The sequence below is a fragment of the Genypterus blacodes genome, unplaced genomic scaffold, assembly GCF_046128005.1.
Source record: "Genypterus blacodes isolate CSIRO-AG114 ecotype Tasmania unplaced genomic scaffold, CSIRO-AGI_Gbla_v1 ptg000026l_1, whole genome shotgun sequence".
In the NCBI taxonomy this organism is placed as follows: domain Eukaryota; kingdom Metazoa; phylum Chordata; class Actinopteri; order Ophidiiformes; family Ophidiidae; genus Genypterus; species Genypterus blacodes.
Window position 1 is genome coordinate 2257278 of NW_027466839.1, and position 18124 is coordinate 2275401.

At 42.7% G+C, this 18124-nt stretch overlaps 1 protein-coding gene across 1 annotated transcript in view; it reads right to left on the reverse strand.

Annotated features, from left to right (window-relative positions):
* LOC142993025 (glutamate receptor ionotropic, delta-1-like) overlaps positions 1–17766 on the reverse strand; it is a 115791-nt gene extending 98025 nt beyond the window's left edge. Inside the window, exon 1 of the mRNA XM_076143623.1 lies at positions 17487–17766. Within this exon, the coding sequence (XP_075999738.1) occupies positions 17487–17760 (274 nt within the window). The 5' untranslated portion in view covers positions 17761–17766. The remainder of the gene's footprint in view (positions 1–17486) is intronic.
* Positions 17767–18124: the final 358 nt, after the last annotated feature.

The window sequence follows — 18124 nt, forward strand, 5'->3', positions numbered from 1 at the left end:
ACCCCATTCCTCTTTTTTATTTTCCCCTTAAATGCTGCATCTTCCCCACCATCTTTATTTCAGGCTTTCCCTCTTCCTCTCTGTCGCCATCTTATCTTCTGCTTTCTCCCGTCATCACCTTTCCTCCCTCCACTTCCTGATCAGAACATAGTTCCTGATAGCCACGACATGCTAATTTTACAGCAAAACAATTAACAATTTACGTATCTTCACCTTATTGCTAAACAAGCTTATTTTCAGCATTCACCTTCTTTGAGTCAACTGAGACGTCAGCCACGCTCCAAACCTGTGTTGTTAACAATACCTAAATCATTTATGGCGCTAAAGCCCTTTTGGCACTGTGTTTTCCTTTGGGACAGCCCTGTCCATCATGACTTTACTGAAAAACAGACATCATAATAATAATAATAATAATAATAATAATAAACATAATACAACTAACAAACTATGATCTAAATCTGAACCAAGCACATTCAAATGCTAAGCTTTACTTTTACCTGAACTTTTGCTTGTCACATGCCTCTATTAGACGTTAGCACTCGCACAAGCTATTTGTGCTGAGCAGGGTAAACGTTTTCCATTTTTGAATCCCTGTGACCGCTGGCTCACACTCCTCCTTCAGATCCCACGTCCTCCCCCGCACAGGCTCCCTGGACGACCATTTGCTGGTGAAGTGACAAGGCCAGATTCACAACCACTGACACAGCAAATTATGTCTGTACGATCATGCAAGCAAAGGTCTCTGCGGTGGTAGTTTCCCACTTTAGGTGCCTTCTAAATTTCAGGGTTTAAAAGAAACACTTTTTCCCCTCCGTCTCATCTCCCTCTTTCTTGTCTTCGCTCGGTAACGATGACGCTGCAGCTCCAGCAGCGCCTCCAGATGTCCCACTGCGTGATGCGGCAGCAGAAAAATGGCCAATGGCACGAGGGTTCAATCTGATATCTGACCGGGCGCTGGCTGAGATGACACCAGACGGATGGAGGGGTACAATGCAGCACGCCGCGCCATAACTCACGCAAACGATTGGCCCAGCAGCCACCAGCAGGAAATGGGCCAAAATATATGAGTGTGTCCTGCAGGAAACCTTGGCTGTGCAGCTTTGTCCTTTTGTGAATTACAGCCTAGGAAGGTTGTGGCGCCTTCAGTATTAATGACGGCATGTTTTAATTCTCTAAAGTTTAATCACAGCTACTGACAGTTACATTTCCAATTCATCCTGCATGTCTCAATGGCCTAAACCGCCAAAAATCAGCTTTCACATGCCTTAAGTTCATGTCTCCTGCTGATTATACCACAACAAATTATCATGTATAGAATTAATTTACCATAAGCAAGCACCTGATGGATTTGTTCCTTACTTCTATGATGTGTTGATATCAGCCAGTGACACATTTGTATATAAATGGTGGAACTGTTCAAGGCGGCGCTCACACCTGTGTTGGATGTAATTGAACCATGAATCCATACAGACAGCATGTCAGGGATTATAACAGACAGAGAATACCAACCAGCTGCTCTTTGTGGCTGTTGCCGTTAAAAGTTATCAGCGGGTGACAGTTTACTGTGTGACAGGGTACTTGTCGCGTTCGCGGTAACAGCTGTGTGAGGGCTGGGGAGGATGTCAAGTCTGGTGTATATACAAAGAGTTGCTTCTCTGGCGAATCTGCATTTCTCAGCTTTTTCAAACTGCCTATAGAGATGGAGGTTTCTCCTTATAGCACACACACACACACACACACACACACACACACACACACACACACACACACACACACACACACACACACACACACACACACACACACACAGGCCTTAATGCTCTTTGGTCGATAACATAATCAGCTGAGCGCTGAGGTCCGGTCAGGTCTCAGGCTTTATAAAAAAAGCGTTTTTATGAGCTCCAGTTTTAGATCAGCAGAGCTATTCTGAGTTTATGTTCAGCAGAGCGAGCTGCAGGGTGAGATTAACAGCGAGCACACTCAAAGCCAAAGCAAGAGGAGATATGAGCTTTATTTGCTCGCAAATTCTGTTCACACCTGATCTGACCTTTAGAGGACAAAAACACTTTACACAATCTGTTTTGTTTGGCACTGACCCCAAACACACGTTAAACAGAAATATATATATATATATAATATGAGGGTTGATTGATAAATTCTGAGCCCTGTGTATGAGGGAAAACCATTGAGGATGTGACTTTGGTGTAACATTCCTGAAGTTCCAGAGAAGATCTTCTCAAACACACGCTGCAACCAGTTTGACCTTAGATGAACACGTCATGTCAGTTTTAGAGGATTATTTTCCCAGAAAAAATCCCTCCACTGTTGTTGGAAGGAGATTATGGGGTATATTTACTATAGCCCATAATCCTGGGATTTGTCCCGGGGCCTGGGACATTCAAATTTGCAGTGTGACAATTTTTAAATGTGCCAGGGTACATATGAACACAAAGGATGTAGTGTAACCAGGCCCAGTTCACATAATTTGAATGAGGGTTCACCACCATGCAGGCAGCAGTGTGCATAAGTGCAGTGTGCAAGACCGTCTCTGCCTGACTAAGGTTACTGTTAAATATTGTATCGGATTAATCAACAAATAAGTGTGTAACTTTAGACTTCCTGGAACTAAGAACAATCAATCTGGGAGATGTTTGGTAATTCTGCTGCTAATTGATTAACACAATATTGATATGATACAAACCTAAAGACAAATGCTGCTGCGATGAACTCTTGAGGACCTCCAAATTAATTAAAGAGAGACAGCCGCGTGAGAAGCATGTCATTTCATTTTAGGCAATATTTCTGGCGTAATCAGATCAGATCTAATGTTCTTTTTCCCTCTTTCTGGCTGTGTGATCAAAGTGTTTTCATGAACTTTATAACTTATGCTTTTCTCATGTGCTAAACACAAAGTTTCCGGTAAATCAATTCTAACATGTATTTGAATGCATCTCCATTCCCTCTACCCATATTCTTTGCTGTCATCCAAAAGGAACGCCAAACAAATGCTTTTCTATCATTTAGGCTGGCTCACTTTTTTCCATCAGCCCTCCTCAACAGAGCAGCCAAAGATGGGGGTTTCATTTTTCTACACTCCTATTCTGCGCTGCTATATCCACAATTTTTCTACTCTCCTAATTCACCATCTCTTCTTAGTGAGCTGAAGCATGAATCGTATAATAAGGACAATTACAGCTACAATAGTTTAGCATAGATATAACAGCGCAAGGTTACAGAATGTGGAGTCAGCAGGGACACGCAGAGTGGAACCCGGCTGGTCCGTCTCTTAAAAATAATTACAGTCTATTAGGTGGACCACAGAAACTCTGTACCTGGCTCAATGGTGCCTGCATCAGGTAAGAGCTTAGTTTTATGCTAATGAAGAAAGCTGTGCGATGAATGAGAGAGCACACGCCAAGCTGATAAGATCTAATGCTAGCAAAAACAATGCAATTTTCAATCATTGTCTGTGTGTGTTTATGTGTCCTAATGTACCTAAAAGATCACAACAGGAGTACACACACACACACACACACACACACACACACACACACAGAAATCCTTGAATTCAATCCTCGTACTAATTTGTATGTAATGGGTGACAAGTTAGCAGGGAAAACACAAAGCTAGCAAGTAGCGTCAGTGATGATGGTGCAGAGCGCTGAGTAACACAAATCTCTCTTAAATACACCAATATGCTTCAAAACATAACAGAAAGACAAAAGAACAGGCTAACTATTGCCTTTTGTGTTTTCTACCTCATTCCTGGTCTAATCTAACATCACAGGCGTGTTCCATTGGGTTTGGATTTGTAACTGTGACAGCCAAAGCACATAGAAATTATTTTCCTACCGATGGAACCATTAAGTGGCCATCGATGCCTTTGTATTTAACTGCAGTGACCTCTCTCTAAAGGTCAATGACTTTGATCCCAGACCACGGTGAGAGACGGTGTACGAATAACATTTGAAGACAGAAAATGTGTTGACAAATGAACAAAGGACGAGCAAGTTGACAGGATGCTGAATTAGACGACAGATTTATTTGAGCAGACGGTGATGACAGGTTTCTGTTGAAAATGATTTTTAATAAAAAATACAACCGCGCCATTTTTTCACCCAAACGCCTGTCATGAGAAATGTCTCTGTAAGGGGACTTATGCTATACGCGTCAAAGATGAACGAGGCTGTCTGCATCTGTGATAATAATTTTAAAGATGCTAATTTCAAAGTGGCATCTGTGCAGGATTTTTACGGCTAAGGAGAAATGCATTATGCAGAATATAAGTGTCAAATTTGACAATGAGTCAATTAGCAAAATGAGACTAGAGCAGTTTTAATGAGTTTTGTGTTTGTGTTTTCTAACACAAACAGCCCAGGCTCAGGAGGTCGGTATAATGGAGAAAGGTTGTCAGGTTAAGGTTTTGCTTTTCAATTGATAGGTGGGGTTATTCAAGGAACTTTGACAGAAGATTTCTTCAACAACACAAGAGTTAGACTTGTTAATTATGAAGCACTCATAATAGCGAACCGTGGCGCGTCATAAACTTAAGAAAACTTTTCAGGATAATTATCGTTGCATCTTGCCTAATTTTTCTAGTAAGTTGCTGTTAAGGAGGTTAATATTATGAGAAATTTATTAAGTGTTTACCACTGATTTACGTGGTTTCTGTACACAGTCCACACAGAGATGTCATAGCTAAAAGCCTGTTTGTTGTGAGGTTGATCACTAATCACTGTGCCATCCCAAAGAGCATAATGTCACTTAAAAGGAGCATGTAGCACCTAGTGAAAATGTTCACAGCTCCTCCACTCAAAACAAACTACCACTGGCTGTTTTCACCTTTTCCTCTCCGCTAAACATCATGGTGACAGAGTTTTCAAGAGGAGAACACGACTCCCTGCTGAACACACACACACACACACACACACACACACCCGGCAGGTCTCTCTATCTCTCTCTCTGAGCTGTAACACCACCACACATTACCACCAACCAGCAACTAGTCACAGTTCTCATGTTGGGAAAGTGAGAAAAGAAGCATCTCAGCAGTGTGTTCACGTCCAGGGCAGGAGTACACACACACACACACACACACACACACACACACACACACACACACACACACAGGGGTGATACTGCAGACACAGCAGGTGCTTCCTTCATCAATGCGACACACTCCTACTCTCCACAGCATGGCCATAATCTTTTTCTCTCCCTCTCTCTCTCCGTCCCTCTCTCTCTCCTCACACATGCTCAGGTGGGGGCCGGCATCTTACCGCAAAGCGCTGCAGGGAGTGTGACAAGCACCAATGAAAGTATTGTCACTTCTCAGAACTGTCCGAAAAGTATGTAATTAGACAACAAGAAAAATGAAAGGCGTGCAGAGAGCTCATACCTGCGCCAAGGCCAAAGACTGGTTAGATTAATGATAAGATTGTTTGTATTGCAAGAAGGCTAGTATTGATGTTGTTTACTGATCCTTAGGTTTTGGATTCGGGCTAGGATATATGGATTTAAAACCGTCTGCCACTGTGTAACACCAAAGCACGTTCCTCTGGCTCAGTCCTGGACTTGAATGAAAACATTATGGTATGCGTCAAGCTGGGTCAAGTCGGGTTCTGACCAAAATTCTAGACAAGACAAGTCAGACAAGTCTAGGTTGCTGCATTAATCATATTTGTTCTGAAACACAGCATTGCTCCTTTACTACAAAAATAATACATATGGAAAGAAACAGACTCGTATTTCAGAAGGTCGGAATGTTAATATTATTTCCCCTGAACTTCCGTCTGATATGCCAAGCTTCACAAAAAACCTTGAATTTCTTCAGTGTCTGGTTCGGAGCACGGATTTGCCTTCCCATCAGAGTGGAAGTTTGTGAAGAGAGCAAAGGAAGTGGGAGGATGTGAGTCAGGGGTCGGTCTGACTGAAGAGGGGAAAGCAGAGCAGGCATTTTGTGAAATGAACGGTGGAGCATTTTCTACTTTCTAGAGATGAGATTTGGAGAGCTTCAGCCACAAAGCCTTTGCCTCTTCATTTAAATGAAACAAGACGAACATGCTGATTTTCAAAATTACACTATCACCGCAAACAACGTCCTGCTCTTTCTATCTCAAGTAGGAAGCCAGGGGAACAGACAGAGAGAAGAGAGACAGAGAGAGAGAAAGAGATGGAAAATCAGAAAAGTAGCGGAAAACAAAGAGGACCAGTAAGAGAAAAGATAAGACTCAACCAAATGAGAAAATGGACCAAAAACAGTAGACCAGATTGATATGAAGAGAAGTGAATCATCTCACCAATCTACTCTGCAATCCTTTGTCCATATTTGAACATCAACAGCAGTATTGGTCTAAAAGATGTTCTGCAAATTGTTCAACATGACACAAAACTAAAGAAGTCTGAATGAGACAAACTTGGCTTTATTATACTGGCATGTAATCTGAGGTTAAATGCTTCAGTGGCATTATGTGGCCCCAGCTGGCCCCTCCTCAGGCTGCAAACAGGAACTATTAACTGCCTGAGCGACTACCGACAAACTTTAAACAGCTTTAAGCTGAAACAAATAAGCCTCTTAAAACAAAACAAGTGAAAAACAATACTGTCTTTCCTTCATTAGCTTCATCTGAGCTACCAGTGAGCCCGTCTGTGTTCTCCCAAGGCTGCGTTCCCTCCTCTGGGCCAAACAAACCACATTTTTGGGAGTAAGATCTTTTTTTGTGTGTCTATGCTTGGTTTTTAATTAGTTTTAACATTATTTTTAGGCCACAAATTACCATTCAGGATTGCTTGGCCTGAGGTCAACACTAACAAAGACTAAGGATGGTAGAAAGATGCATATTTCTGCTTTTATGGCAAGTAAGGGAACAATATTTGGCCTTGGCGGAGGTTTACACTGTCAGTGCTTTCTTGTTAAGGAACAGAAATGACTGTTTACTTCATTTAGCATCAATTACAGTTCCTAGACCATTTCTTCGTCAGTACCTGCACCGTCAGTACCTCTGATCCTTCAGGAATCCAAAAATTGCGGAAACCTTTGGCCTGAGACACGTGACAGCAGAGGAAGTCTTCAACCCCTTTATGCTGGCGAGGAGAGCCAGAGAGTCACGGACTGCACACGAGAACATGTTTCAATTACTCCGAATATGAAGCGGTGTCGACATGAATTTCAAACATGACTAGACAAACAAATAAAGAAATAAATCAGAGATCACCAAAGATCCCAACAATAATTCGAAGAAACATGCGAGCACAGCAGTCACTGAACTGTGAAATTCCTGTTTCGGTTAATTTTCTGTTAAGTAGTTCCCAATTACAATGTAAATGTTGTGTCTGAGAATGTCTAATCAAGCTGTCGAAACCCTTGTCAACGTCTCAAAACATGCTTTTACCTAACTCACTTGTCATTTGTAGCTTGATTCTGCTGCGTGTCTCTTTATATCTCTGTTAATATCATTCTTGAAAGCACTTTGTATCCCGAGACGTGCTTTTCAAATACAGGTATTATTACTTCATAAAGTCATCACTAAAGCGGTGAAGCTGTTTTGGGCTGACTTGATGGACTCTGGTGTGTCAGAAATAGAAACCATGGTATTTTACTGACTCCTGCTCAACTCCTATACACAGAGGATTTAATATCGAGTTACCTACAAGCATAGAGGGACAGAAAGCAATTTACATTGACATTTAGCTGACATCCTCTGGGGGGGCCACTTAAAACCACGACAACGCAGGAATTATTTCAGATGAAAACACAGAGAGAGAGTCTGATTCAGGAAAATAAGCGGGCGAAAACACCTGCTCAACTATCACAGGCTGGAGCACGTCCTCATTTATTTATTCATGACAACATAAAACTGCTCAGCTGAGTTTCATTTGGTTTTCCCATCAGGTGAAAACATCTAAGCATTTCCATATTTTCAGCTGAGATGAAAGGGGAAATAAATCTACGGATGACAGTCAACAAGGGAGGGGGGATAGAACGAGGGAAAGGACAAGAGGGCGAGTGTAAGGAAGCAGGGAAGAAGGGGCGGAAAGATAGGAGGTAAGAAAGAAAGGAACTAGATATCTAGAAGCTACATGACTGAACCACTTGTGCCCCTTCCAGTATTTGACAGTGGGACTAGCAGGTCCATATGGTGTCCACACTGCATTGTGTATACACACTTTGTACATTACATATGGGAGTCAAGCAGCAGTAACACATCGCAGTGGCAGTGCATTCAGACTGACAAGCTGGTCACCCTCGCCTTTCTTCCTGCTACGCCGCCAGCAGCAGCCAACGGGAACATAGAACTGAGACATCTCAACAGAGACATCAGAGAGAGAGCGTGCGTGCGTGCGTGCGTGCGTGCGTGCGTGCGTGCGTGCGTGCGTGCGTGCGTGCGTGCGTGCGTGCGTGCGTGCGTGCGTGCGTGCGTGCGTGCGTGCCTGTGTGTGTGTCTGTGTTTATACATGACAGGAGTGCATATGGAGGCAGCATGTGTCCAATCGAAGCAACTCAATAACACACAGGCCTGCTGAATTGTAAATCACTGGCATCAATGGAGACACCAGGACTCAAAACTCACTCACTTGGCTTCCATCCAAGAGATCTTTGGCAATGAATGTATGAATGTCATGACATATCTATCAATATAGCTGATGGAAATGGAAATTATTGGTAGTGTTTTTCAAATGTCAACAGTTGGAGAGAAGATTTCAAAAATCACATTAGAAAGAGAGACGGATAAAAACACAGTATAACATATGATGCAGTATAATAAGAGATATATAGAGATATTGCAGCCAGATGCGTTCTGTGAAGTTTGTCTCTACTAGAATTTCCCAGAATGCCCTGCTGTTTGCTCTCAGACATATACTCAGATACTATACTACGGCCAGTTGAAATGGATGTGACTTGCGGCCCTATCAGTCAGCCAATTCCTCTTTTCGATGCTATCGCCTTGTATATTCATGATCAGTTGAGTTATCAAAATAAAAACATATCAATTATCTACCAAAATATTCTCTCCATTTGGCTTCTGACCCTGATCTATATCGAAGCCCATAGAAGGTAAAGGCACAGGATATACACACAATTTGGGAATGGAAAAGGTTAAAACATAATGGCAACAAACAAAGACCTATGTGACAATCATTTTCTTTTTCTTTCGCACTAAAAAGCCATTTGGATGTAAATGAGCTGAAGGAAACAAAACGTGCAACTGCTTTTTCATTCATTTTCACTCTATGGCTAAGAAAATAACTCAGAAAGTGGATGGAAACTAGGCTCCTGTCACTTTCACACACATTCATGCTGATAAAGACCCCCTTGTAGTCTCATATATATGTATTCTCAAACATTGGATTGTATTTTGTAGGATACTGTGCCATTTTTCCGGATATAATGCTCACTGCCCACATCTACGCTGGATGAGATCATGGCTCTAATTCTTCGTCCTCTCTGTGCTGTGCTGACTGTGAAGAATTCCCTCTCTAATGCAATGAGGCTGGTGGGCATTGGGGCCAAAATCCATAGTCCTCACTCAGTCTGATCCTAACTTTAACCCGAGTTAATACGAGTCTACAGCCGTCTGAGTTGGCCAAAACAAGTCATTAGTTTCAAATAGTGTCTTTAGGATGGAATTCCATCTTTGCGGTTGGGAATAACAGCATTGGAAACACTGGAAAAGCCTTAACTCCAAAAGTCAGTTGAAGTGCACGGTTTCAGAAAGTCTGTGGTACTGCAAAATATAGAAACATAAACTACGCTGTGTATAGAATCGTGCTTCTTGTTTTTGTGAATGCTTATAAATGACAATGTCAGTCTGTGTGTTCATGTACAGGATGTTTAGTAGGACGTTTATTTGCGCCACAAAGCACTGAATGTTAGTCCACAGTTGATCACCGTGGATAGCAGTTCATGTGACTTTCCAAATCCAACTGTAATTGAGCCAAAAACCAAAACAAACGATTAGAGCGGTCCCTGTGCTTGTGTTGCTTCTTGTGGAGACCCAACAAACTCGTCAATAATGAGCTGAGAGCCAATGAGCCATTGTCTCTCAGACATTTTGTCTTGCCTGGTGAACCTTTACATATGTATGAGGCAACATGACGTTTGCTAAGTGGCTTTCTTAATCACCTTTAAGAATTTAGTCCAATGAGGGGTGAAACTAGGCAGCTTGACAGCCAAGTTCAGCAGCTGGATGCGTGGTGGCAGATAGACTCTCTGTGTAGTTTAGAAACATACTGCAGGGTGATCACGCGGCGTGAAGAAGAGCAGAGCTAAGCCGAAAACAAAGGTCTCAAAACCAGGTGGTTCGGCTACAGGATGAAGAACGTCCAGGGAAACTTTGCTGACATGAGTATTAATGTTTCTAAAAATCCGGAATTCCAAGGAAGTTCGGAACCTTTGTCACTTCATCTCTTCCTGTCACCATATTTGAAAACGGGGACTTCTTTGGTCTGCACACATTCTGTCTGTAGCTGATCTTCCTCTCTTCACCGTCTTCATATCCCCTCTCCTCCATTCATTCCTGCTGTTATCTCCTTCATATTTTCAACCCGTAATCGTTCCCTTACATTTCCCAGACGAGGATCTTATTTCTCTCTGTTCTTGTTCAGTTCAACCAGTCGTGTAAATGATGAAACAGTTATAAAAATGTCCACAGAAATACAGATTCAAGATACAAGATTCAGTCACACAGCAGAAACAGTAGGGAGCTGTTACATATGACTACTGAGAAATCACTGAGGGGGTAAAGAAACCTGTTTGAACGAATAATCCAGCTTCGGCGTAGTTAGGAATGGATAATACTAAATTAATCCAGAATTCCCGAGGAGCAAACTTCTTATTCTAAGCAGACAACTGGCGATCCATTTACAGAATCAACAGATTAGAGACTAAATTATCACTAGCAACAAATATATTTTTCTTATGGAGTCAGATAAACGAGAACATTAAACAACAATAGTAATAATATCACTTTGCCGAGTTTGGAGATTCGACCCGCCTTCCCCGCTACTATTGGCTGCCGTCGTTGGACCAAGGGCGGGACTTCTGGGTTTTACAATGCACATCACAGATGATTGACTAAAAACTATCAATCAATCAAGTTAGTTGTAATCATCAGGTGCAGCACGAATGAAAAAAAAAATTATAGTCACAATGTTTTGATGTTAAATTGCACGGTACAGCATTCAATTTCTATTGTGCACATCTGAAAAAGCTTTTGTGGTAAAACACACACACACACACACACACAGGACACAAACACACACACACACACAAACTCAGCAAGATGCTGTGGGTGTGTTTGATATCCTAAGTCAGTGTGAGTGACAGCTGGAGAAGAACCAGGACAGAGGGAGTGGTGACTAAGCAGCTTTCAGGATGCACACACGCACACACACACACACACACACACACACACACACACACACACACACACACACACACACACACACACACACACACACACACACACACACACACACACACACACACACACACACACACACACACACACACACACACACACACTCTTGCGCAGAGCTGCTTCCATCATAATGAAACTACCTGCAATGCACACACTCAATACTGAAACCTCCTTTTATCTCCCCCTGCATTATGTCCAAAAATAAACACACTCACACTGCAGTCTGAACATAATGGAGTGCTATCAGCAGTTAGACACAAAGTACACTCTGAAAAATTATCGGCTCCATAATTAAAGTTTGCTCTGCTGGAGTTGGGAGTCGTTCGTGTTCAGAGGTCGTAAAGAAATCCGGGCTGAGGACGATTTACATCCACACATCCTGCTCTCCGTCTGCCTCTCTCCTCCTCGCCTCTGCTCTTTATTTCCCCGTCTTGTTTTATACATCCGTCTGTTTCCAGCGGCACCCTCTCACAAGCTCGCCATAAACACGTTGTCCCGCAACAATAATGAAAGGTTCACTCTTTGATTTTAAAGCTTCCATCAGGCCGAGCGGTGTTACAGGGGTACGGGGAGGTTTGATTGATAAGTTCTTGGCCTGAGACATAAGGAGTCTGAAGTGACATAAGTTCTGGAGGTAGCCAAGGCTCAGTAATGGCTCATATCCACTATCAGACCTCATTATGGCCCTTTAGAAACTCAGCGACCATCAAACCAGACAAAGGAGTCCTACAATATGCTAAAGGCTTACTGAGACCTCAGAGGAACTGTATTATCTCCACAAATTGAGCTCTTCACCTCTTTACACATCAAGGTCAAATCTTTTCAATCAGTTGTTTACTGTTGAGCGATAATCTCACTACTAATCATCAACCAGTCCTCGGCAACTGGTTTGCCAAGGATCACGTTAGTACAAAGCTTAATAATTAGTTGAGTGAAAGATCAAAATACATACTCAATAAGAATTTCAGAAAGAATGAGATTCACAGCGTCCTTCATCCTTCACAATAGGCAACTGATGAATATGTTGCATGCAAGCTGTGTTCAGTGACTGTTCAACTGCAGGAAGCAGAGAAAGCCACTGCAGTGAGTGAAGATCGGGACCTGAACTGCCACAGAATGATCAACTCATCATCATTTAACAGCACATCACAGTGTGCAGCGTCAGTGATGTGCAACCCTCCCATCAACAGGACGATGATACGTGTGTGTGTGTGTGTGTGTGTGCGTGTGTGTGTGTGTGTGTGTGTCTGATAAAGCACATACATATTTACAAAGACTCCTACCAAGGACTCTTTCTTCTCCTTTTCTGTCTCCCTTCAACAAGAGGGTTAGGTTAGAACAGCTGCTGTGGTGTGTTTGTGTGTGTGTGCGTTTGTTTACACACAAACTCTAGTCTGTGTGTCAATGTCTTTATCAGCATTTCTCTGCAGGACGGCCCTCGGTTCCGCCCGACAGCTGCCCCTGATTGGGTGTTGATGAAAAACACCGTTTCCCAGAGCGCACTGCAGCAGGCTGTCCATCCATGCGGTCGGGCCGGCTGGCGAGCGGTCAGCGTGAGATTTGGAGTCGGCGGCTTCGATGTGGCTGAGCTGCTGCGTCATGCTCAGTGGAGCTGCAACAGCCATATTGATACACTGACAGAAGAGGATAAATCCTCTTCTCTGCGTGTGTGTGTGTGTGTGTGTGTGTGTGTGTGTGTGTGTGTGTGTGTGCGCGTATGCGTATGTGTGATCAATCTTTTCCTGCTATTCCCCTTCAAAACTGCATTATATCACACTCCTTTGTCAAACACTCCCTAGAGGATGAATCCTAAGGACATTACTGATCTAGACTGTTCCTCTATCACCACCAGAAGGTCAGAATTGTAATTTGCTCCATTCTTGCCATCTTTTTTTTGCTTTGTTGACAGGGATTATACACTCACGCATGCAAATACAATTCCATCAATGCTCCATGACTTTTCCATAAGGCGATCTTTACCACTGCTAGGTCACTGCAAAAACCTGACCGATAACACATTTCACGGCAACCGTCATTTCTTAAGATGATATCGGGGACGATATCCAGGAAAAAAAATATCTTCACTTTTTTCTCTTCTCAGCTTCAAGGTCGGATTGTAAAGATTCCGATCACTTTTTCAGCCCGTTGGTATTAGGCTTTCGGCTCCTGTTTGGACCAATCAGAATTAAGAACACAGCCATGAGGTGTTTGAGTATGACTATGTGAGCAATAATGCACAGACTCATCCGTTACAACCAACTAAAATCCTCCCCATAAATGCTGGATCAAATATAGTGCTGTGTCATCTTTTTTGGGGCAGGGACGGTGTGTGTGTGCGCCTGTGTGTGTGTGTTTCTGGGGTAATTGCCGAGTCGTCATTGCCGAACAACAACAACCTCCCACCTATAAATTATTTATTATTATTATAAAGTCATTTATGTGAAGGGGTAGTAAACATCTTACTCATTGCCCCTTTAAAATTGGAACAGAGGAGGTTGGGGGAGCAGGGAAGAGTTTTTCGGTCGAAAGAGGAATGAAGGAGGCGTTAGCAGAGGGAGGGAGGACGGCAATCCAAACAGCCCTTTTAATCATCATCACAGCCGACTGACAGTCCCGGTCGGTCCGAACAGACTGGGCCAGACAGCCAAACCAAAAAGCCCATCTGCTCCTCATATCCTTCAACAAAGGACCTGTAATCTGAATAAATGGGCCTCCTGCTCGGCTCCCACTTCTAATGGGTCCACTCATCACACACAGAGGAGGGATGAAGATGGAGAGGGAGCGAAGGGAAGGACAACGGGAAGGCTGACCAACTGTTCTTGTCTCTGGAGTTGGCAACCAGAGGAGACTTCGAACTTTTTGTGTCTGTGCTTCATTTCGTCCATTAACCTCTCTGATGAACAATTACTCATTGCACTGTATTTAATTACGTATTAGAGGTATTGGTACTTTACATTTTTGGAGACTTTCTATGTTTCCTCTACCACATCTTATTAGGAAGTAGAGGTCAGTGCCTACACTCAGTATAAAGCATTTCACTTTCATTAGCTTATTGTGGACGACATCGTCTTCTGCATCTCTCGCCACAACTGTTGAAACATCATCATCTCAGCTTTGTATTTGTGGCAGCTGCATGATTGTTGTTGTTGTTAATGTACAATAACGCCCTAACTGTGACCCCTAACACCTGCTCCTCACATACGTACCAAGATAACTACAGCGTGAGGTACCAAAAGTAACTCATTCTGTTTCTATTCCAAAGTGATGACAACAAATACCACTGTGGATGACAAACAACCGGTGTGGAATGTTGTAGGTGTGACATTCGACAAAGACCTGAACTTCAGCAACCATGTTAACAATGTTATTTGCTTATTTTCATCTCTGCAGTATAGCCAGGATTAGACCGTTCCTCAGCGTGACAGATGCAGACACCTTAGTCCACGCGTTCGTCACTTCTAGCCTGGACTGTTGTATTGTTCTCGTCTGCAGCTTGTTCAAAACACTGCGACAAGACTCCTTACTAAGTCCTTTAAATGCGAACTCTAGCTCTGGCTTTCATACAGAGGCTTCCTGAAAATGTCAGGGCACATTTTAAGCTCTTACTTTTAACTTACTAAATATTGCATGACCTCGCTCCATTGTATCCAACTAATCTTATAGCGGCTTATGTTCCTTGGGTAACAGGCCTGCTCAATATCACCAAAACCAGGACAAAACCTTTTGGAAATAGAGCGTTCTCGTCTCGAGCTCCATTTCTTTGGAATTAACTTGTTAAAGCGGGAAAAAACTCACTTACGATCTTTACATCCCGACTAAATATGCGCCTTTTTTCACTAAACTTTGATTGTAACTAAACTCCTGAAAAACAGGATTTGAACATAAGACTCTTTCGCAGGAGAGTGATTAGCTGGCCACTTAGTTTAGGCTTAGTTGTTCAATAGATGAACACACACCTACCCCTAACTACCACTCTTTCTCTCCCTCTCTCTCTCAGGACTCATCTTCTACTGTATTGTTGTGCTTTATTATAGTATTTGCCACCTGCGGTTCCTATCGCACACCTGGCCATTTGAGGAGAGGGAATCTCTCTCTGAATTTCCTCTCCAAAGGTTTCTTCCTTTTGCTTATACATACTTTTTTGTTGTCTTCCTACAGAGCTCTGGGCTAGCTTGGGATCAGCCTGTTATTGTGGGACTGTAAAGCCCTTTGAGACATTTGATGAGATATTTTGTGACCACTAAGATTGTGATTGGAAAGCACCGCTCATGAACAGTTTGTGGAATGTTACGATAGGTATGATACAGTTACGTTTAATCAATATGTGGATCTGGATTAACTTGCAGCTGTTGATAGTGATGGGGACAGAAATACATTTGTGATGGTAGGGGAGGAAACTCACACAGATACAGAGATAACTTAGAAACTTCACACAGAAAAGACCAGGGAAAGGCTTTATCAGATTTATGTTGTGGCCTCTGAGAAACCTCTGAGCTGATATGAAAGCTTTTACAAGTGAGATGATGTGTGATGTAAACTGCGTGTAAAAAAAAGCGTGTGTGTCAACTGTGTATCATCACAGTCAGAGGACACCGTGCTGAGGAACTACAGCTCCTCTCCAGCCTCCAGCAGAGGATCACGGTCCTTTTCTCTTAATCGTCAATGAGCTGTTGGTTGCTTGTGAGAGGATTCAGATTCTGGCCCCTGGCAACTTATGCACCTACTCTAAATCACTATGGATAAGCGTATCTGAGAGGCTAAATGCCTGCATTTGTCTGTATCCTTATATTGTAATTGCCACCATCCTGTATCGATTACGCTCCAAAATCCATCGGCCTAATGTGATTTCATTAAGATACAGTCCAAGTAAGCTATTGCCAACAAATACACCAGACAGGAGAGTCGATCTCTGAAGTTTTGTTGCAACATCCAATCATGAAAACCTCTTCTCATCCAGAAAACATTGAAAATCATTTAGCAGCCATCCTAAATCCCTTTCCGATTATTTGTCTACGTGCGAATTAAACCAGCAGGTGTGTACAAAAGACGCGACTGTGAACGTTCAACATGAATGAAGAGTTGGTAGATAAAAACAAACGGACCCTAAGGCCTGGGAGCTCACTTTTACATCTGCACAACAGCTTCTACTTCCATCATTTCAGATGTTGTGGTTGATTTTTGTCAACATCTTGCTTAGCAGCGGTAGAGAACAAGTTGGATAAATTGCAAACTGCTGAAGGTAAAGATTGACAAGTCCAAGTTAAGTCATGATTGTTTATATATTCATTATAATCTTTGGCTTGGGCAAGGCATCAAGTCTTTCCGAGCCGAAAGTCTAGCGAAGGCATGAGTCAAGTCTATTTCTGATTATATCAAGTCGAGTCTGAAGTCATTCGTCACTTGAGCTAAGTTGAGTCAAAATTATACGACTCAAGTCAAAAGGACATTCATAGACTTACAAGATCTTACTTTAAATCAGTGTGACCAAATAAAACTAGACCAAAGATTACTCACTCCCTCAATCAATCATTAATGGAGCTATGCCAAAACCATGATGATCCCTCTGAATAATCTTAAATGAATACATGAAAGCATAACATAATGTGTTATGTCACAAGGAGTATCGCAGTCAGGAGCTCAGTGAAACAAATATTCTGAGCAGACAAAAATACATCAAGTTTTCAGGAGGCAACGCTAAGAACAAGCTCTTTATAACCATTACAGACTCTAAACAGGCAATGACACAACTGGCCAGTATGATGGAGGATCACACTTTGAAACTAATCAGTGTCCCTCTCTTTACCCAAAACTGTTTAATGGTGGCAGCCAAAAAAGTTACTGCCACATCTGTCTGTAACAGCTCCAAGTGCCTTGGAGAATGTCACAAAGATGAATAAATCATGAAACTGCACATCTGGTTTGCGTGACAGACTTTCATCAACTAAAACTCCGCTGCCAACTGCTTCCTCTTAAGCCTTAAGGCAATTCCCAAAGGTCTCCGTGTAGTAGTTTCATTCAAATTCGAGAACATCCTGTGCGTGAACAGCTTATGTGTCAGCCACTTACCGTACTCGATGTCGTAAAAGATGATGAACTTTTGCCAGCGCAGCTCCTCGACCAGAGTCAGCATGACATCATTGAGGCGAACAGGAGGCCGGGCGGAGAGTGTGTAGCGCTGCCCGCCGGGGCTTGGGTTGGGCTGGCAGGCAGTCCTTGGGGAACCCAGGCTGTTCCTCTGGATGTACAGGTGAGGGATGTGCATGGCGTCCGTCAGTGACTGTAGGGCGCTGGCTGCTGCACAACCTGTCGAGGTCACCAACGCCAAAATGCCCTGATTCATCAGCTCGCAGGCTAGAGGAGAAAGGGGGAACAAGGAGCAGGTGATCGGTGAATGCTGCCATAAGGAAGTGTCATACATGAATGTGGGCAATTGTGCTGATGTACAACAAAAAACACAACACATATTTCTTCCAAGATGGTTGCTGAAGCCACAGTAGTCCCATTTTCAATCACCATCAAAGAGCTGCAAAGTGTTTTTCAAACTTTATTTATTGATAATCCAAAACTGATTTCTTGTCAGTTTTTCTGCCAACATACCAATTCTTCAACATGTCATTTTCAAACAAGTTTAGATGACACGTGCATATGTCAGCTGTTGTGGATTCTGCAATGTCAAATGGCCCATAGGTGGCGCTATAATGTAC